Raw genomic sequence first — 23,407 nt, 5'->3', positions numbered from 1 at the left:
CCAGATAGACAAGTGGAGTTCAGAATTGACATCATTCCTGGAGCAGCTCCGATAGCAAGAGCACCTTACAGATTAGCGCCAACGGAAATGAAGGAACTGAGGACCCAGTTGGATGAACTGCTGGCGAAAGGTTTTATCAGACCTAGTTCATCTCCCTGGGGAGCTCCTGTCCTATTTGTAAAGAAGAAGGACGGATCAATGCGGTTGTGCATCGACTATAGAGAGCTGAATAAAGTTACCATAAAGAATAGATATCCTTTACCAAGGATCGATGATCTATTCGATCAGCTGCAAGGAGCAAGCTACTTCTCCAAGATCGACTTAAGGTCGGGCTATCATCAACTAAGGGTCAGAGATGAAGATGTACACAAGACTGCATTTAGGACTCGCTATGGTCATTACGAGTTCCTAGTGATGCCTTTTGGGCTCACGAATGCACCGGCTGCGTTCATGGACCTCATGAATCGCGTTTGCAAGCCATACTTGGACAAATTCGTCATAGTCTTCATCGACGATATCCTTATCTATTCCAAGAACCAAGCTGACCACGAGAAGCACCTCCGTTGCATTCTCGAATTACTACAGCGTGAGGAACTCTACGCCAAATTCTCGAAATGTGAATTCTGGCTACGAGAGGTCCAGTTTTTAGGACACGCTGTGAGCGAGCGTGGTATCCAAGTGGATCCTGCTAAGGTAGAGGCAGTCATGAACTGGCAAGAGCCAAAGACGCCTACCGAAATTCGTAGTTTCCTGGGATTGGCAGGATACTACCGAAGGTTTATTGAAAATTTTTCAAGGATTGCTGCGCCCTTGACTTCCTTGACCAAGAAGAAAGAAAAGTACATTTGGGGCCCGAAGCAGCAAGAGTCCTTTGAAATACTGAAGCAGAAGCTAAGCAACGCACCTGTGTTGACACTACCGGAGGGTACAGATGAATTCGTAGTTTACTGCGATGCATCACACACGGGCATGGGGTGTGTGCTTATGCAGAAGGGCAAGGTGATTGCCTATGCTTCAAGACAATTAAAGGTGCATGAAAAGAATTACACCACCCATGATTTGGAGTTGGGTGCCGTTGTATTTGCACTTAAGTTGTGGAGGCACTACCTTTATGGCATTAAATTTGTGATTTATTCTGATCACAAAAGCCTCCAGCACCTGTTCAACCAGAAAGAGTTGAACATGAGACAGCGCCGTTGGATGGAAACCCTGAATGATTATGACTGTGAAATCAGGTACCATCCCGGCAAGGCGAATGTAGTCGCCGATGCCTTGAGCAGGAAGGAAAGGGTAAAACCCATTCGAATCAATGCCAAGAGCATTGAGGTTAAGAACAATTTGATGGAAAGGATATTAGCTGCGCAACGTGAGGCTGTGTTGGAAGCTAATTATCCTAATGAAAAGCTGGGAGTAACTGAGGAGCAGTTGACTCTTAGCAAGGATGGAATTCTTAGGCTGAATGGACGTATATGGGTTCCGATTTATGGGGGACTACGAGATGTTGTTCTCCAGGAAGCCCATAGTTCCAAATACTCAGTCCATCCTGGTGCTGATAAAATGTACCAAGACTTAAAGGCAAATTATTGGTGGATAGGCTTGAAAAAGTCTGTTGCCGCCCATGTAGCAAAGTGCTTGACTTGTGCTCAAGTCAAAGCCGAGCACCAAAAGCCGTCTGGCTTGCTACAACAGCCTGAACTTCCCGAGTGGAAGTGGGAATGTGTAACTATGGACTTCATAACCAAGTTACCTAAGACCAGGAAAGGAAACGATACAATATGAGTCATAGTCGATAGGCTGACTAAATCAGCTCATTTTCTACCCATCAAGGAGACGTATAGCTCCGATATGTTAGCCCAACTTTATGTTGATAAGATTGTAGCCTTACACGGCATACCTGTGTCTATTATCTCCGACAGGGATACTAGATACACATCTCACTTCTGGAAAAGTTTCCAGCAATCTTTGGGCACGCGTTTAAATTTTAGTACGGCTTACCATCCACAGACGGACGGTCAAAGTGAGCGTACTATTCAAACGCTGGAAGACATGCTTCGTGCATGTGCGATCGATTTAGGTGGTAACTGGGATAAAAACCTACCCCTGATCGAATTCTCCTACAATAATAGCTACCACACCAGCATAAAGGCTGCGCCTTTTGAGGCATTATATGGTAGGAAATGCAGATCGCCTGTTTGTTGGGCGGAAGTAGGAGAGGTCCAATTATCGGGACCAGAGATTGTTTTCCAGACAACGGACAAGATTGTCCAGATCCGGGAACGTCTCAAGGCTGCCCGCGATAGGCAGAAGAGCTACGCTGATCCAAAGCGTAAGGACTTTCACTTCGAAGTGGGTGAAAAGGTATTACTTAAGGTATCACCTTGGAAGGGGGTGATGCGTTTCGGCAAGAAGGGCAAGCTGAGTCCGAGGTACATAGGACCTTTTGAGGTCATTGAACGAGTCGGATCAGTTGCCTATAAACTAAACTTGCCTGAAGAGCTCAATGGAATTCACAATGTGTTCCACATCTGCAATCTCAAAAAGTGCTTCGCCGATGAAACATTGGTGATCCCACACACAGATGTGCATATAGATGAGAGCTTAAAATTTATAGAAAAACCTTTGTCGATTGAAGATCGACAGGTGAAGAAGCTTCGCAGAAAGCACGTACCGATTGTAAAAGTCAAATGGGATGCTCGTAGAGGTCCTGAATATACGTGGGAAGTCGAAGCTACAATGAAAGAAAAATACCCCTACTTATTTGAGTAAATCTCGGGTCGAGATTTATTTTAAGGGGGTGAGGATGTAACACCTCGAATTTTTGTGTCCAATGATGTGTTAACACGTGTCATTTGTTTACACGTGGCATCTATAATAAATAAAGGACTAATTTTGACAAACCTTGAAAGTATATAAATTCGAGGGTTATAAATGTCAAAAAGGGTAAATATACTGTATAGTAACCCTAAGTAAATGCTTGTACCTTCAAACGAATAAATCATAAAACGTACGGAAGCGAAACGCGGAAGAAAGTGAGAGATTACGAACTACAGGGGTTAACTGTGTCAACATGTTTAATATTACCTCTGAGTGACCCTTTAACGTTCCCAAGGCTTCGTAACAGTATTATACGCTCACTAGAATATACCGTATAAATTCCGCAAAGTTCCGTCTTAAAACGAAAGAGTTATACTCAAATTCGTATGAGAAGGGTTAAAAGCGCCAATAATGAAAGTTAAGGCTTTCTGAACTATTAATAAAGTAAACGGGGACTTAATAATGCGGGTAAATAACACGAGGCCCCTATCGGTAAATAACCGAGGGCCAAACCGCAAAGTTACCCCTTCAAACCCGAAAGGTCAGGTAAATCATTACGAAAGATTTCGTTATTAATGGCCGGATTCTGCAATCATTGCAAAAAGATTTAAAATTTCTGAAATCTTAACCCTACGCGGCCCGCATTGCATAATGGGTTAAGTTGAGGCGGGCCGCGAGCCTCCTCAACTACGCGTCTGATCTTCTAATCCCAGGCGGCCCGCATTGTAAACGCATGGAACCTCCATGCGGGCCGCATTGGACGCCCAGATGCAGAAACTTTGTGTTTTCTTGACTTTTGAGCATTGTGAACGATCAACCTCCAATAAATGAGGCATGGGTGCCCCCTACTCGACCCATACACCTCTGGGACACCTACCCATCACCTCTGGACTATTGTGGTGGTTGTAATGATCATAGAGGCTTGGCATTTGCTATAAATAGCCACCTTATACAACATATCATTCACAACATCAAAACACACACCTCTGATCATTTCAAGAGCTCTCAAGTCCTTTTTCTCTGCTCCATATTCAAGTTCTAACTTCTGTAAGTTACCTTGATCATCCATTGTTAAGTTTATGCTTAGTTTTTAGCTAAAAACCAAACCGTCGTAACTACGGTTTGACTTTACAATAAATCAGTAATGGTTCAGTCTTATGACGAATCAAAAGTGGTTATGAGTTGGTATTTACGTGGGTAATAAACCTCTAAAATGGTTCCCCCTGATCACCACTCTAACTATGTCAAATGTCGAGTCAAACGTGCGATTAAAAAGTCAACAGAAAGCTATTTTAGCGATTTATGCATAATCTGTAATGTATATGTTATGGAACCTGTTTTGACAATCATAAAACATGATAATAAGTATATAAACCTGTTTGCGCTCGTTTGAATCGATCATTTACTATATTGAACCGGTTCGGAGCCGAAAGTCGCATAAGTTTGACTTTTGCTTTGACTTCAGTTCTGACCCGTTTTAGTGAGGTATAAATATACCTTAGGACTCTCTTAGGACCAGGTCACATGTTGGTATACGCCTCTGTGGTCGATTCATGAGTTATCCGAGTCTTTTACGTATTTCCGTCATTCGCCTAAAAGTTGACCGTAACGGCCTTTTAAAATTAAAACGAGTATTTCGGACACGTGAACGGACCAAAACCTTGCTTGTTAAATTATAAGCATGTCCTTAAAGTTTCACGTCAATCCGAGGCCTAGAATGAGAGTTATGCTAAAAGGCGCACTTTTAAGAAAGTTTTGTAATTAACGGCGCAATTAGCATAACGCCCATCTAACCCAAGTTTTCGTCACCAAAACTTTTACCCACTGTGGTAAAATAATATTTTGGGAATTTTAAAGATTTTTAATAATTTTTACCTTGCTCATAACCTGCGGTTATGGCTACGGTTCGGTAAATACCGAATATGCCCTTTTTGGCCAAAACGGGAGTTCTACAAGGTCTTTTGACCCGATTCCAGTTGCCACTGGTTTTAAATAATAAATAAAGTATTTTAAGCTTTATAAGCTGTTCGGGAAACTCAGATTTCCTGTAGAACTCGAAAAGCCTTTTTAAAGTCTTTAAAGTGACCGAAAAGCCCCTACGGGGCATAATATAAACTTAAACTCGTTACGGGCATTACGGAAGGTATCCTACTGATATCAAAATACTTTTAAGGCATATTGACTTAGGAAATAAGCGTAGGACACTTATGGTTAACCGTTTCGCCTATTTGCGCACACGGTACGGCCCATGGAACTAGTTTTCGTGCAATAGCCGATATGGGTCAAATTATATTATTTGAACCCCAAAATCCAGAGTATGAACTATAAACCCATATAAAACAAGTCACTGAACTTGTTGGGTCCAAATCATACTCCATTCTCGGTTTTCGCCTTTTCGTGCGAATTAACCATATCTATATATCGGAATCAACCGGTTTAAGCTACGGCTAATACAAGGACCGTTAGGATTCTAAGAGGTTAATTAAAAACCTTCGTTCCAGATTAGGAGCCCCAGTAAAAGCTATCGGTGACTTGATCTTAATTAAGGATTTATACTTGCAAAGGTAAATACTTTAACTTATTTCCCCTATATGGGCTTGGGTTACGGTATATTAATACCGCTTGATTGAGCATTATATAATTCCATCGCTTAGGTGGTTAATTGATTAAATATGATCGGCTCATTTAAACAGTTTTGTTGCTTATAAGCCTTTGGGGGGTTTAATGACCGTTGTCCCGGATATCCTCGGCATCATTTTACGAAATGGCCACGACCATCGACATCCCGGTGTAGGCGTACACCCGGTATAAAGTGTCGACATTAAAATTAAAAGACGTAGCCGTTGGTTTTTGTACTACGGTTTTACGCAAACGTGGTGTGTCTATAAATCTTTAACCCGGCACGACCCGGGCTACTGAACGCATAAAAGAACATGTAAAACGTTCACAAGATCATTATGAATTTTCCCAAGTTATAAAAGAGTTTGTGCCTTGTGCATTCAAATCAATTTTAATAAACATTTTCAAATGTGTCAGTTGAATGTATTTACCAGTGTAAACTGACGTATTTTCCCCAAAAAGATTAAGTGCAGGTACCTAAACGTAATTGGCTGGTATTAGCTCCCTAGCGTCGGGATAAGCCTCGCAAGCTTGATTGCAGTATCTGATGGAACATTACTTTACCTTTATTTACGATCCACTGTGGATATATTCAACCCCTGTAATACATTTTGATATTACGATTAGAGGTTGAAATTTATATATTTATCTTATGCTTCCGCTGTGCATTATATAATTGTGTGGTTTGACTATATTGTTGCCAACATCGTCACGGTAATCCCCCACCAGGCCCACCGGTGAGACACGTGGAAATCGGGGTGTGACATCTGGGGCGCACGACGGAGGAATGTCGTGTCTTCGGGCTTGAGCCGGACCTAACCGAGTCGACCCGAACCGAATCGAACCGAGTCGAGTCGCGTCCACATAAAGTGTATCAACAAACTCCCCCTTGGACGCTACTCGTGATGGTTCGTCTTCTGTGATGGTTCGTCTTCTTCTGTGTCTTTCATGTCGGAGGATCTTCAAAGTCTTCACGCGTCATAAGAAGAAAGTGTATCAACAAACTCCCCTTTTCATGTAGGAAGTGTGTTAACAAACTCCCCCTTAGAATGAACTCTCCATTGAGTCATGCTTGTGAATCTTTTGACTTATCAATTTTTCAGATCCTTGTGGTGTTGATGAAGGGTCAGCGGCAACTCGATCATCTGTATCTTTTGAGTGCCTTCACGTCGTGTCTTCATTCCAAAGCTTGTCATCGAACATGTTCTCCTCGCCTTTAGCATCTGCACATGCAAGAAGTCTAAACGCATAATGAGAACAACCGCTTGGAATATAGTTTCCATAAACAAAAGACACACGTGTGACCATTTTACAATCAACTACCGACCGATAACAGTTTGAAAGTTTAGAAAATGATCAATTTTAATCCTTTAACTTTCAAAATCTGTTAACTTCGACTGTTTATGAAGATGCAATTGTTTTCTGGCTTAAAATCAGGATTTTAGGGTAGGATAGACTCGAGTTCCAACATCGGTCAATCAAAAATAAACTAGAAGCAAAATCTTTTTGGATTTTATAAAGTTTATATTAAAACACACCTAAAATCTTTTTGGAATTTTTCATTTTTTCAAATGTAAAGACGGAAAACAATAAATAAATATTTACAGACATTCTTTTTTGTGAGTTTCGAGGGTAAGAGAATCATATCAGTGTACGGTCATGTCAAAATGCTCTTGTTGTTCCTTTAGTTAACATTTAGAAAAGCATCCTATAACGATTATCGGTATTGTTGCCCACATAAGCTCAACAAATCAGATGTAATCATGGCGAGGGGATACGTTAAGGTATGAGTTATACTTACCGACCGGTGTTCATCCACACATGACACATTCCCGTATCAAGGTATGCACGATGGTTCATCTTACCGGTGAGTATACCGTTTATCATCTGTTTGACCGTATATGATGTGATATGCTCACTTATTTTGATTTGAAAACCAAGCCCTATGTGATAGAATCACTTATTGATGAGGAACTTGATTTTCGATGCATGAGGGCACAGGAGCAAGTCCGTGAACAGGTCAGTACTTTCATACAGCAGAGAGACGAACTTGACTCCCGGATAGATGTGATATTTTATCACTTATTTGTTTGGACATGTGATTGTTTATCACTTATTGAGGTCGGATGCAATATGTACACGTATGTATAGTATCATGGAAGATCTAGACTTGCGTCCCCGTTATTTTTCGGTAAAAGATACAACCATGATACCCAGATGATAATCAGCATAAAGACCGAATATTTCAGAACCTCGGCAATCTCTCAAACGAAATTTCGGTACTAAGACCATATGCCAATGAATGGTTCCCACCTGGTCTTCAGTCGATTTAAGGTTTATATCACCCTGCACACTTTAAAATGATTGTGAGCCTACCGATACATCTTATATAGAGTTGCTTATCGTTTTTCATTTTAGGTTTAACGAGGTTTAGACAGACCACTGATGTACTATCATTTTCTCTTTTTCTCGCCAGGAAACTCATTTTTGTTTTTCCAATGTTTTTGCGCTTTTGAAATTTTTCGATGTTTTTGGATTTTCAAATTTTTAGATTTACTCCCCCCTAAAATCAATAAACTAAGACAAATTTAAAAGACACAAAGATATTTACAAAAATGATTTTCCGATGTTGGTTAACTCTTGTTTTACCTCAATGCCGTTTACCAAAAATAAGTTTAATTTGAAATGATTTTATCGAATTTTGGAAAAATCAGTTGGCATGTCGGTAAGCGGTGTGGACCATGACAACATTGACGAGTTTCATGGTGAAACAATCACGTGTGAGGTGATATTTGAGATCAACGTGTTAGGCCAAAGAGTGCTATACAAGATGATAATAATTCATAAAGCAACTTAAAAATCGACAAGTATAGGAGAGATTAGAAATTCAAAACCGTAATCCTGCAACTTCCTCATGCATTGCCAGGAATTTGAGCACTCTCCCAAACTGGATATCCACCCGGTGTGGATTTCAAGGTCGAATTTGTAGCTACTTCACTTAATCCGAGATAGCTCTACACAGCAACAAGATCAGAAACCTCTGGGTCCGGCTGGACTTCCACATTGCACCAGCGAAGGTCTTTGACTTTCTCTTTGAGAAGTAGTGTGCGGTTGTTCAATCCATGCCAAGGCATCCGCACACCCGGTTGGTTTGTTCAACAAACACATTTTCTTCAATCACACCGCGAAGAAATGTACACTACACGTTCATCTTGTTGATTTTGAACTTCAGACGTGCTGCAGATGCGTACATTTTGATTGAATCTATCCTGGGGACCCGTTCAAAGCCTTTAACAATCACACTTTGAAATGATTTGCATTTTGTCGAAGCTATCAATTTCTTTCAACAGACAATTTTTGTCTTCTTTTTCTCTCCATCAAAGGCAACAATTTCTTCTGTCGCCTATTTTGTGCAAGGACGTTCCACTATCAACAATCCTATGACTATCGATAGTTCCTCCCGGAACTTCCTGCACCTCACTCAGAAATTAGTTGGAGAGGGGGACCCAAGCCTTCATAGACTTGGGTTGCCCCTGAGAATCAAGAAATGTAATTTCAATTTCTTGATGATTTTCAAACACAGCACCTCCCCCTGAACTTTCACCCGATTTAGGTCTCCAAGCTTGTTTTTGTTTACCAGATTGTGTATTATGTACATTTTCTGGTTTTAACGGTTGTGACAAAATTGGTTTCCTTTTAACAGTTTCTGGTTTTAAAGCCTTTTCGATCACCTTCACATTTTGACGCCGTTGTTTTGTTTCTTGTTCTTTAATAGTGCGTTTATCATGTTTTGGAGAAACAGGACGACGTTGTGAGTGACCTTGTTCAGAAGGGGTTCTTTCAACAAAATTTGGTTTGGGCGAGTTTGTGCAGTCTTTAATGATGTGCCCAAACTTCACACATTTAAAACACATTCTCCTTTCAACAAACTTAGGAGAATTTGATCGGCTAGCAGATGTCGAACCTGTAGAACCTGAGGTACTTGCTCTTTCATCACACCCGTTTGTGTGTTGGGTGTAATTGTTATCGCTATTACGTTTTAAAATCTTGACTTGTTGAACAAAATCGGTGTTTGATTTGTTTTCAAAAGTCTTAATTTTATCCGTACCATTTGATGCTACAAATTTAACATCTTTTGCTTTCTTCTTGTAACGAGCTCCTTTTGATCCAACCTTAGCCTTTGGCTTTGGAGCTCGTTGTTGTTGTTTACCCTTAAAAGCAATTGGTTGTTGACTTGTCGGTGTTTTCTGTTTTCCAAATTGTTTTCTAATTTCTGATTTTGGAACAGGATCACATTGTGTTACCACAACTCCGAGAATGGTCTTTCCCAAAAATTTATTCGTGTTGTCTTCAAACACTTTATCAATCAAAGATGGATTGACATTTTTAATTGGAAAATCATTGTCCGAATAAATTTTAGCATCACCGACTAAAGTATACAACACGTTATTGCTCTTAACAGCAAACACACATTCTTTGTCGTCCTTGACATTCTTGACAGGATCTATCACTTGCTTGACAACAGGTTGCACAGTAGGAGTTGGAGGATCACACAGAATATGATTCTCAATTGGAATTTCTACTCCTTTCGTCTCATCAAGTGATTCATCCTGGTCATTCACATCTGATTCATCATCTGAAGAATCATTGTCCTCAATGGTTGGAGGACTTTGATCTGAATCACATGATGACTTTTCTTTGTTATCAGATGAGCCCTCTGATGAATTGTCCAGTTTGAACCCTAGGCCAGTAGTAACTTCCTCATAATCAAGAGGCACATTGGGTTCATACCGAGGCATATCCTCTTCATCGGGCATTTTGGTATAGTTGTGTCTCAAAGGGGGTGGACACGCCTTATACCCAACGCCTTTCACATTACCTTTCAGTTTTTGAACGTCTATGATGTGATCGAGCACAAATCGGGAGTTAGAATAACTCTCCAACTTTTGCTTGATAGCATTATGCTCGCATTTGGCAATGGCTAACTCCTTTTTGGTTTCCTTAACAATGTTAATGTAATCGTTAATATTAACTTGTTTATGATAAACAACTTTGTTCAATTCGGAAACACTTTTCTTTAGGGTTTCAATTACAGATTTAAAATCCTTTTCGTTTCGAGTTAACGCCATGTTTGCGTCTTTGCACTTTGACAGTTCAATAACCAAACTCTGATTGTGACTATGAACCGTTTCAGATTCACGTTTCAATTCAGCACATTTATGTTTCATATCAGCACAATCACTACATATGCTAGGAGTTTCAAATTTTACCTAACTTGTAGAAGCTGTGACATTAGCCATGAAGGCAGTCTGAGAAGAGAAAGATCCATCTTCAGTGAGAATCTTCTCCATTTCGTTCGATGTAGCATCAGCTTTCTTGATCAAGTCAGATTTTTGACTTTTTGTCTCCTTGGCATCATCCGACAAATTATCAGCTTCAGAATCAGTTCTTTCATTCAAATTCGATTCTTCATCCGAACTGCCACTATATCCTGAACTGTCGTCATTTCCCGAAGATTCACCATCATTGACATTCTTGACAATTTCAACGTAAAACGCAGTTCTTGTTTGATCACCGTTTCCCAACTGTATGGCCGGACCACAATCGACACTTGGATTGAATTGAGGTTGTGTTGTGGAAACTTGAGGTTGAGGTTGGGCTTGAGGAATGGAATTCATTAAATATGCGGCCATCGAAGTCTGATGTGGAGGGGGTCGAGGTATGGAATTCGCTAAATATTCGGCCATCGAAGTCTGATTTTGAGCTGGTCGTGGGTCCGTACTCCAATCCCATGGGTTCGTACAACTCATGATTGGTGTATAAAAGTGATAACTTTATCATGAAACTTCGGTTGATTTTTTTTTTTACTACACTTGAATAAATAAAGAAACCTTTAGTGATGAATGATCTAATCGATGAAAATTAATATTGATGAAACCCCATGTGAATTGTCAGATTTCTTTGGATTTGCCCAATCAGAATTAAATATATACATATAGATGAAGGCCAATTTTTTTTTTTTTTTAGATTGTTAACTTTTAATATATCAAAATATTGTTTATGAATAAACAATTTATCACATGAAATGTCAGAATGATATGATCACTATTAAAAGTAAAAATTAATATGATTGGACCAACACAACACATGGCAATCTGATTGGACCAAATTTGATTCCCACTAACACATGAATGATATGATCACTATTAAAAGTAACAAATTAATATGATTGGACCAACACAACACATGGCAATCTGATTGGACCAAATTTGATTCCCACTAACAATCAAATGATTTTTTTTTAGAACAAGTTAACTTTCAATATATTAAATTATTGTTTATGAAAAATCAGTTGATCACATGAAATGTCAGAATACATGTGATGACAAAACTTGATTATGATGATGAAAAAGCATATCTAACTTGATTGAACCGATAGAAATTGTTTGTTTTAACTTATTTTTTTTTTTAACCAACCAAACTTGTAAGAATTTTGAACGACGAAACTCTTGGATTAACCACTTCGACGAAACTGGATTCTTTACTCTGGTCGACGAAACAGGTGTTGTTTTATTATGTGCGACGAAACACAATATAATTCCTTTTTGCTTATATGTCGACGAAACAAGATGTATATGTGACGAAACTGAATTCTTAATGTTGTCCGACGAAACACATGAATGGATAAGGTTTGGAGTTGGTGTTTGGTGAGATGGCCTTATCCTTCTTCTGACAAAAGAGACTCTTTTTCAAACTTACACCATCCCATCATTCCTTGAAAACCCTAATTTCAAACAAATATGATTTTAAATTACCAATAACTTGCACAGTAAACTTATTAAAGATCAAAAAGTTGAAATTTTGAACAACACTTTGAAGTTTGGATGAACTCTTATGAAGATTTCAGCCAAAGCATCAACTGACAAACTTTCGGAACATAAATTTTGCATAAACTTTCAATAAAAACCAGTTCCAAACATGCAAACATGCAAATAAACAGGGTTTTTGAACAAACTTTTAGCAAAAACAACAAGATAAACACTGATTTAAGTGACTTTTTCCAGAAAATATATAAACTTTTAAGGAATAAATTTTGAAAAATCACAAACAAACTTGATAAAAACACTAACAATGTTTGGTTTTAAACAAGGATTAGAGCCAAGGCTCTGATACCAATTGTAGGTCCCGTTTTTCCGGTGGATCGATAACGAAAACCTATCCTTGTTTATCACGAACACGGTAACGGGTGCGGAATCCCCGTGACGGTGCAAACCAAACAAAGTTAACAAGAAGAACACGCGTAACCAAAAGATTCAATATCTACTGGTTAGGGATGAGTACAACCCGAAACATATACAAACAATGTTTACAGAGTTTCACTAAGTCTCACAGGTCTCTCATACCTTTCACACAGAAACTGAGAGGGGTATTTATACTAGACACAGACACAGACTAACGAAACGCATAAAGGCACGGCGAAACACTAAAGTCGACGAAACACATTCTGTTTCGTCGACATACATATATTCTACAATATGTTTCGTCGTTTGTTGTTGAAGCCCAATCCAAGACAAAGCCCAACTTCAAGTCCTCGGCCCATGTGTGAAGAAACGGCCCGGACAGTTTCTGTTTCCAATCTTTGCATTAATTCAACATATGAGACAAATGCTTGACATCATCATGACATCACTAAGGTGATGCCATGGTGATGTGTTAGCGGGAATTTGCTTGCGGCGTTCCGTGCCTCGCGTGTCGAACTCTGGGGCGCACGACGGAGGAATGTCGTGTCTTCGGGCTTGAGCCGGACCTAACCGAGTCGACCCGAACCGAATCGAACCGAGTCGAGTCGCGTCCACATAAAGTTGCAAAGCAAACTCCAAGTTCCATAACATATCTCCCATTGAAGGTGATATTTTGGATAGATTTAAAAAAATGAAAACCCGTAGAGCGACAACTTAAATATGTTTGTAACGACTTTTGACGATTATATAAATTTTAGCTTGATGTTATATGACCCAACCCGATATGAACCGAATTATATAGTTTTCTTCTGCTCTAGACTTTAGAACCTTTATCTGGTCAATCATATATATGTTTATATCTCTACCATTTTCTGCTTTGCAAGGATTAAGAAATACAACTCCGTTAAGCTATTTTTAACGCAGACTATTATTGGTCAAAAGTCGAGCACTTTGGATTATTATCGGCAAACAACTGAGTTGTGATTGTTATAGGCCAAATTGAAAAAATTAGGATTTTTTAAATCTAATTTGCCTATTTTAAACGATAGTTTATGTTAAAAATTTCAAAAATGATACTTTTTTTTCCTAATATTGTTTTTGTTGAACTCTAATACTTTGGATCTTCATCCCTTGTACAGTAATGACCATGTCTTTGTGAAGAAAGGATATAATTTCACCAAAGAGATCGTTAGCAAGGTAGAGGCCTAAGTTAACCACCATCTTATATTATAGACCCTGGAGGTGGCCGAATGGGTACCGATGTTGTAAAGAAAAGCTCAAAGAGAATATGCAAGTCCAATAAAAATACATAAAGTGATGTAGTGCGTGGTACGATAAATGAAGATTACACGTTGATTCTGTAAATACCCGTGTAGTTTTTCCCCAACCCCCAAATTGTAACCCCAAAGGCCACGGAATTTGAAGTGAAAAAACTGTTTTCTCAAAATTCAATTCTGATTGTTCAAATGACTAGGGCAATACATAAATAGAGACAGAAATTCGAAATGGACCTAAAAAAGACAACGGGTCAAACACAAGCCCAAAAACAAAATGCCCAAAATACTTGAAAAACATAAAAATGGAAAAAACTAATAGAAATAAACTAATAGAAAGTATCGATTGTACGCATTGGCCATAGCATAATTTCCCGAATGCATGGTGAGATCAACATACAAGTAGTGATCAAGGACATTCCTCAATAATGCAAGTAGTCGTTTGCTCACAAGATCTATGGGTTTGGCATGCCTTTTGTGTAGTTGCAGGTTCAAATAACGATTTAAATGTTCTATTAAGATCTGAGATTTTCGACAACATCATCAAAGATACCGACCCTGATTCTTCGTTCATGCTCAATGGGGTGTCATTTAAGCACGAGTATTATCTAGTTGACGGTATATACCCAAACTTTGCGACTATTGTTAAAAGTATACCAGATCTAGATACATCCCCCTGATGAAGAAAGAAAAAAATATGCGAAGTGCCAAGAAGTAGCAAGAAAATATGTGGAACGGTTGTTTGGCGTGTTAAAGTAACGATGGCATATAATACAAAATCGGGCACGTGCATAGATACCAAAAAGATTGAGATACGTTATGTATTCTTGTACTATATCACATAACATGATTATCGAAGACGAAGGCCGGACGATATACGAATACAATTCAAATGACATTCATGAGAAGGTTGAGCCGATTTGACTAGGGGCAACAAGAATTAAATATGTGGGCATTACACAACTGCATAACCTTTGTGCAGATTTAATCGACCATATTTGTAATAACTTCAATGTCGATCCAGATGATGTTCTCGATCACGTTGATGACGAGTACTGTTGTTCGTAGGTTTAGACAAAATTTATTTTATGCTTTTAGTCTGTATTTTTAGATTAATTTTGTGTGTGTTTTAATTTGTAACTTTCTTAAATTCTATGAAATGTTTAATTTTCTTAACAAATTTTCTTAGTTATTTTTATTTTAACAAATTAAACGAATAAAAAAATATTAGTTATAAATAAAATGGATTAAATAAAAAATATAAAAAAAATGGAAACGAGAAGAGGAACCACACCCTTAGACAGGACGTGACGTGACGGATCTGGGCACTGAGAATACGATTTCGGACATAACTTCTTCGTTTCAACTCCGTTTTCTTCACCGTTTTCGTCTACGGGTTCGTAATTCAATTCTATATCTTTTCATCTTTTCAAATATCCATTTTCATTCCATGAGAATCTTTCACTAAGCCCAAACCTCCTCCCGTGTGCTCGTTTCTTCAACATTTCAACTCGTTTTCACTCCCGGGACCCTGCAAAGTACACAAGACACCATAATACACAAAACCAATGATTTAAAATGACACAAAACAACTCAAATATTATACAAACTATATATGAAAACTAATGTAATTTGCATTTTCATTATTTTTTGCAATTTCACCATCGAATGTTAAAATATTTCTTTTTGTTTCAATGTGTATTATGTTTTTTTATTGACGGTAAATGTACTTTTGTTATTTATTTAATTTTAACTTAATATAGTTTTATCTTTTTATGATTTGACTCGATACGGACCGGAATGATAAAAAAATATATAGTTACAGACAACTGACACTTAAAAGCTTCCGGCCCCATGAAAAAAAGTTTTATCTTTTTATCATTTGACTCGATACGAACCGGAACGATAAGAAAAATATATTGTTACAGACAACCGACACTTAAAAACTTCCGCCCCCATGAAAAAAATTCTTAGGTCCACCACTATTGGGCCTAGCCCTGAAATACTTTGCTATCCCCGCTATTGAATATTGATAAAACCCTATTACGCTGTTAAGATCGCCAGCTACCAGAGTAGCAGACCCTAGTTTGACGCCATGGAAGACTACGTGTTACCTGAAAGTCTCATCCTCGACGTTTTATCTCGACTTCCGGTCAAAACAATTGTCCGCTGCAAGTGCGTGTGCAAAAAGTGGCGTGATCTTGTTTCCGACACCTATTTTGTTGATCTTCATCTCTCCAGATCGCGTCCCTGCCTCATGTTTCATCAATACAAAAATCCACACCCGATATTAGTGTTCGTAGAAGTGGAACATGAAGTTGATTACGACCGCTTAACCCTCGGTCATGTCAAAAGCCTTGACCTCGGTCTTATTGCTTTTCGTTCTCTTAATCAGATATTTGAAGTGGGTTCCATCAATGGTTTGATCTGCTTGCGTCACGAAGGTTATGCCATTTACATATTCAATCCTGTGGTGGTTGAAGAATATATGATCCTCCCTGAACTAACTTTTTTGGATTTTTTTTCGCGTGTAAGTTATGGTTTCGGAGTTTCAATGGGAGGGGAATACAAAGTCATACGGATCATAGGTAGGAGAATACCCGAAGAACAATTTATGGCCTCGGTTGAAATCGAGGTTTACACCCTTGGCACAGATCAATGGAGAAGTTTGGGACCAACCCCTTACCACATTGACTATCGGGGGCTACTGGTTTCAGGTGTATTTGTGAATAGTCATGTGTATTGGTTTGATTATATCCAAATTTACGATTTCGATTTGGATACAGAGACATTTGAGTTAATTCCGCCCCCGGCTGGACTGGGAGATAATCATGAAGCTAAGCAAATGTTGGGAGTACTGAAAGGCAGCTTAAGTCTATTTTCTGGGTCTTCGTTAGGGTTCAACGTTTGGGTGATGAAGGAATCTTCTTGGCATAAAGCGATAGCTATCCGGGAAACTATTGACCCTATATTTAGATCACAAGGGTGGAAACCTTTGTGTCTCATTGATGGTTTAAACGGTACTAGTATTTTGATCTTATGTGTTAAGGAAGATAGAGAAAACGTGGTGGGGTATTGTCTTAACACGAATAAGATTCTAGATTTGAATATTCCAGGCAACTACTGGATGGTAATTAGTACTTATCGTCCTAGTTTTATTAAAACTCCAAAACTTTGGATCAGAGAGAGTTGATTCTTGAACGGTAATGACACTCTGCCCGGCCTTGTGAAGTATAGATATATCTCCAGTTTGAAGTTTGAGCAAAGGTAAGAGGGCACCAAGCATCATTCCATGTTGAATCCATTTGATGTCAAAAAGTGAATTATGCAGTTTTTCTTCTGCTCTAGACGTTAGAAGCTCTATCTAGCTAGTTAATTATATATATGTTTATATCTCTACCATTTTCTGCTTTGCAAGGATTAAGAAATACAACTTGATCATGTTTGTTTTTTGAGCTGTGTTTATATTGCATTCAAATAGCTTTTATTTTGATGACAAATGTCAATGTTAAAGTCAATGTTCATCATGTTATCTGTTTTTCTTTAAAACATTAGTATCAGAACCATCTTCTTTAACTAAACCACCACACTCGTTTGAGCATCTAAAATTCTAAACCAGGTAAAAATCAACCAGGGTTATTGTTATGTTATTTTGATTCTTCTGAAGGCCCTATTGTTTAATTTTCGGTTGATTTTGTTGTGATTGCCTTTTGTTAACCGTCAAGAATTTGATCTTTTAAATAGATCAATCTGCCTGATCGATCTGTTGCAAACTCAGTTGATCACCTTGGTCCCTTCAAGAAGCAGGTGACCTTCAACCATTCTAATTTGATTGTATATCGAATGTTGGATTTTGACTTCATATACTGTCAACTCGTGGTTCTCGATGCCTGCGATAAGCAAAAGCCACCTTAAACCAATTCAATACTCGGTTGGACATCCTGTTCGTTTCAACTAGTTGTGGTTACCTTTCTCACTCGGTAACAATTCTTGTTATTATTCGGTTCGAACCCGAACTTGTCAATTCTTTGTTAATGTTTTCAATTTGCTGTCATGTTAACATATGTCATTTTCGTTAGGATTTTTTAAACAGGGTAAGGTTTTGAGTCAAATATTAAAGAACCAAGTATATAACATAGTTAAAACAAATAACTTTGATAGGTAAAAGAAGGTCACCTTTACCGATCTCGGTCGGAAGCCTGTTTTTGATAGCCCCTCACACAAAGAAGTTAATTTTGATAGGTACCCAACCCAAGCATTCTATTTAAGATGCTCATCCGAATGCAACAAAGATCGAAAGGCATCAAGCATTCCATTAATGACAATGTTACTCTACCTCTATTCACCTACAAAATTACACTAAATTAATCATAATCTACTAATTTTCTTTGTCTGGTTAGAAAAATCACACTTGTCGTGTTCTTCTTTTTGAAAACGCATTACTTTTAGAAACGGGTCATGCTAATCCCACACGCAGAAAATTATTTTCACACCCCTAAGCGCCGCGCTATGGCCATAGTGGGGCGCTTAGGTCGACAAAAGGTGACACGAGGTTTGACTGACTGACTGACATTGCAGAGACATAAAGGTGATACGAGGTTGCAGGTATCTCGTGAACCCTAAGCGCCACGCTATGGCCAAAGCGCGGCGCTTCGACCCCAAATTTTCACTTTAAAAACCTGCTCAGACTTAACATTCACCATTCGGTGATTTTGTTGTTTGTCGATTTTCTTTGCTCTATTAGTTACATGTCTTGAAAAAACGATGTCGTGGTTAAGCAACTATCTTTTCGGTCAACATTCTGACGAGTCAGTTGTTCCTGATTCTTACGAGGGGACCGCTATTTCTGACTCGTATGAGAAACCGGTCTCGTCCAACTTGAGGGAGGCAGAGGTTGTATCTGGCATTTGTTATCGTGATAACACGGTGAAGCTGGATTTGAATACCCCTGTGGAGGACCCTTACGCACAACAAGGTTATTCGAATTTCGGTTACGGTGGCGAGTATAGCTTTGTACAGCAGGAGTGTTATCCAAACGACAGTTACGGTTGTCAACAGAGCTTACAAGGTTATTCGAATTTCGGTTACGGTGGCGAGCAAAGCTTTGTACAGCAGGAGTGTTATCCAAACCAGAGTTACGGTTGTGAACAGAACTTTGAACATCAAGTCTATTCGAACCTCGGTGACGATGGTGAGCCGGAGGATGTGTCTGTTGACGAGGAAGGCTGTAACCCGGTTACATTTTCGTTTGATACAACGCAGACCTTTTCGTCACGTAAAGAGTTGGTGAGTTGGGTACAAGACACGGCAAAAGACAATGGTTACCTCATTGTGATTAAGAGGTCGAATAAGAGGAGAGAATTACAAGATTTGGTTTCAATGTACTTTTGGTGGGGAGCATAAGAGTATAGCTACACAGAGGAAAACGGGTAGCAAGAAAATAGGCTGCCCGTTCGAGATGAGCGGGTTTTCGGAATCATCCGGAAGTGTTTGGAGGATCGAGGTGACGAAGGCGAAGCATAACCACACTCCTATTGAAAACTTCGAGGGTCACGCGTATGCGAGAAGGCTTTCTTCGGAGGATAAAAAACTGGTTAAGGAGCTGGCAGAGCAAGATATTCCCAACCAAAGTATCTGGCGAACGCTGACAAAAAACAATTCGGCTAGAAAGCTTATTCCGAAAGATACACACAACGCTGTTCAGAAGATCAACGCCGAAAAAAATGTCGGTAAGTCTCTGATGCAAAAACTTGAAAACATTCTTCTCGAAAAAGATTACACTTATTACATGCGCACGAATGAGATATCGAACGAAGTTGAAGATGTCTTCTTTGTTCACAAAAAATCATTCACTATGTGGTGTGCCTTCCCGCATGTGCTAATGATTGACGCCACCTACGAAACGAACATGTACAACCTGCCATTTGTTCAGGTCGTAGGCATGACGTCGACAAACAAATCGTTTACGGCTGCTTGTGCGGTAATTTCCGCTGAGAAGTCAGAGAACTACCTATGGGTGTTGCAGAAGATCAAGTCTATGCTGGTAGGATGTATGGAACCGCGCGTGATTTTAACAGACAGGGATTTTGCGCTAATGAACGCGTGTGAACAAGTTTTTCCAAAAGCGCATAAGTATCTTTGTCGGTGTCACAACCCCCGATCCCTAGTTCCCGGGAACGGGCGGCCGTGAGCCAGTTTCGGTGGTATCACGTTTATTTATCCAATTTGGCAGCGGAAATTTTCATCAGGACCGTAGTTAGGAAATATTTAATCAGAGTAAACCACCATGTTTGATAACATTAAACATATGGGTAAAACCCAAGTTTTCAGTACACACATTTTATAGGAATAAATCCTATTTATTTAAGAAAAACATCCATTTTATTCTTAGGTAACTTTATTGCCACTTTTCCAAGCCTTCAGTGCTGTCCAGCTGGCTTCTATTTGGCTTTCACATTTTGTTACCTGAAACGCATTTTAAAAACATTTTGTCAGTGGGAAATACTGGTGAGTGAATCCCATTTTAATCAGGTTTAAAGAAAATAATTTCACAGTGAACAGTATTGAGGGCGCATCCCGCAATTACATTTGTTTCCAAGTTATATCAATTATCACCAGTTGGTACTGTCAGACCTGACTTGTGGAAATGTTACTCCTTAACCAGGAGGTAACAAATTTGTATACAAAACCCCAACATACCCATGATAATTGTATTCTTACAAATACTCAATAACTGTTATTCGCATGGAAAAGTATGTAAGGTTTTGTAAAAACATTTAACAAAAAGAGGATTACTCACAAAAATGAGTATATAAAAAGAAGGATCACTCACATTGCTGTCTTAGGTTATTCTTTAGGGTTTCCTGGTGAATATCTATAATTTACACAAATGCACGTGTGTTAGTATAATAACCCATTTTAACATTAGTAATACCCTCCCCGAGACGGCATTCCAACGACTACGTCGGGCAGAACCACGACAGCCGTTACGGAACCCTAGATCAATCGGGCAGAGTATCTAATACGTCTCCAGGGGTTATAATACTTACATCGTAGCAGAACCTCGCTAATTAGGGGGTATAATGCCCGGGTATAATAACGCCACTACAGAAATTTAGAAAGAAAGAAAGAAAGTTGAACGAGCAGACTGAAGGCCCGTTGCCTTCTATTTATAGGGCTGTTATCGGACTTTCTCGCGGCCCGCGCGAGATATGGGCAGGGCTTACGCGGCCTGCGTGGCCTAGGGGTCTAGGCGTAGCTGATCCGGGTCATCACTAGGTTCAACACGTGTTACGACACGTGTCATCACCGGGCTGTGCCACAACTTGGGTCACTCGCGGCCCGCGTAAACTTAAACGAACTCATACGCGGCCCGCATGAACTAAGGATTTCAGTGGAGTCCGGTTACACCTTAATGCGGCCCGTGTTAACTTGAGGTGAGGTCCTACGCGGCCCGCCTCAACTTATGATTTAAGGTTTTTAATTTATTTTATATGTTATATTGCAGTTTGGGCTCGGTTTTCATATACAGGGTGAATATAAAGACATATTGAGACATTTCAAGATATATTAGGCTATCAAAATTATTATGAGGGTGTTGGTTTTACCGAGGGTTGTTATATCCTCCCCACCTTGTTTTAGAGCTCGTCCTCGAGATCTACTGAAACAAGTGTGGATATTTCTTTTGCATTTCTAATTCAAGCTCCCATGTGTATTCAGGTCCTCTTTTGGAGTCCCACTTCACTTTGACCAGAACTAATCTCTTATGCTTGAGATTCTTAATTTTTCTATCTTCAATTTGTAGAGGTCTCTCTACAAATTTGAGTTGTTCATTTACTTCTATATCTTTAAAAGGTACTAAGAGTGATTCATCGGCTAAACACTTTTTGAGATTAGATACATGAAATACATCATGTATTCCTGCCATTTCCTCTGGCAGTTGTAGCTGATAGGCTACAGGTCCTACTCTTCTAAGAATCTTGAAAGGTCCAATATACCTGGGACTTAGTTTTCCTCTTTTTATGAATCTTACTACTCCTTTCCAAGGAGAGACTTTTAATAATACTTTATCTCCTACCTGAAATTCTAATGGTTTGCGTCTGTTATCAGCATAGCTCTTTTGTCGATCACGCGCTGCTTTCAGTCGTTCCTTGACTTGAATGATTTTATCAGTTGTTTCTTGTACTATCTCGGGTCCAGATAGTTGTTTTTCCCCAATTTCTGCCCAACAGACTGGGGTTCTGCACTTTCGTCCATAAAGTGCTTCGAATGGTGCAGCATTGATACTTGTGTGAAAACTGTTATTATAAGAAAATTCTATTAAAGGTAAGTGATCATCCCAGTTACCTCCGAAATCAATTACACAAGCTCTAAGCATGTCTTCCATTGTCTGGATTGTCCTTTCACTTTGCCCGTCAGTTTGAGGATGATAAGCTGTGCTTAAGTTCAACTTGGTTCCCATTGCTTTTTGGAAACTTGACCAAAAATGAGAAGTAAAACGGCTATCTCTATCAGAAACAATTGATAAAGGAACACCATGTAAAGAAACAATTTCATTTACATATAATTTAGCTAATTGTTCCATACTAAGGTTTACCTCATTGGTAGGAAATGAGCTGACTTGGTTAGTCTATCTACAATCACCCAGATTGTATCATTACCTTTTCTTGTTTTGGGTAATTTGGTAACAAAATCCATTGTTATCAATTCCCATTTCCAAACTGGCATTTCTAATTGTTGCAATAAACCTGAGGGTTTCTGGTGTTCAGCTTTAACTTGTGAACAAGTTAGACATTTAGAAACATAGGCTGCTACATCCTTTTTCATTCCTATCCACCAGAAATTTTTCCTTAAATCCTGGTACATTTTATCACTTCCTGGATGCATCGTATATTTAGATTTATGGGCCTCTTCTAATATACGGTGACGTAAATTTCCTAATTTAGGTATCCACATTCTCTTTTTATGGAACCTCCAAATTCCATCTGTTCCTTGTTCTAACTCCTTAATCATTCCTTTTAATTTTTCAGTATCCTCCTTGATTACTGATTCTTGTGCTTTTCTAATCTGATCGTTTAAATCTACTTGTAGATTTAATTTAAGAGAATGTACCCCTTTTGGCTTTTCATGATACTTTCGACTTAAAGCATCATCCACCACATTGGCTTTTCCTGCATGATACTGGATATCACAATCATAATCACTAAGTAATTCCATCCAGCGTCTTTGTCTCATAATCAACTCTTTTTTCCCAAAAACATACCTTAAGCTCTTATGATCTGTGAATATGGTAAACTTACTACCATAAAGATAATGTCTCCAAATTTTAAGGGCAAAAATTATGGCTCCTAATTCCAAATCATGGGTTGAATAATTTTCTTCATGACTTTTAAGTTGTCTAGAGGCATAAGCTATAACCTTTTAACGTTGCATTAATACACATCCATAACCTAATTTAGA

General features: G+C 38.9%; 1 protein-coding gene across 1 annotated transcript; it reads left to right on the top strand.

The window, feature by feature from the left end:
* Window positions 1-16,036: 16,036 nt before the first annotated feature.
* On the top strand, window positions 16,037-17,381 carry LOC110870743 (F-box protein At3g07870). The gene has a single exon (XM_022119901.2). It carries the CDS (start codon window positions 16,044-16,046, stop codon window positions 17,139-17,141), a length of 1,098 nt encoding a protein of 365 aa, XP_021975593.1. The 5' UTR covers window positions 16,037-16,043; the 3' UTR covers window positions 17,142-17,381.
* The last annotated feature ends 6,026 nt before the right edge of the window (window positions 17,382-23,407 follow it).

Source organism: Helianthus annuus, chromosome 3 (assembly GCF_002127325.2).
Source record: "Helianthus annuus cultivar XRQ/B chromosome 3, HanXRQr2.0-SUNRISE, whole genome shotgun sequence".
Lineage (NCBI taxonomy): Eukaryota > Viridiplantae > Streptophyta > Magnoliopsida > Asterales > Asteraceae > Helianthus > Helianthus annuus.
Note: the sequence above shows the minus strand (reverse complement) of the source record. Positions and strands in the feature narration are given on the sequence as shown.

Coding starts and splice junctions, on each gene's coding strand:
- LOC110870743 (XM_022119901.2), top strand. CDS start 16,044: ATGGAAGACTACGTGTTACCTGAAAGTCTCATCCTCGACGTTTTATCT.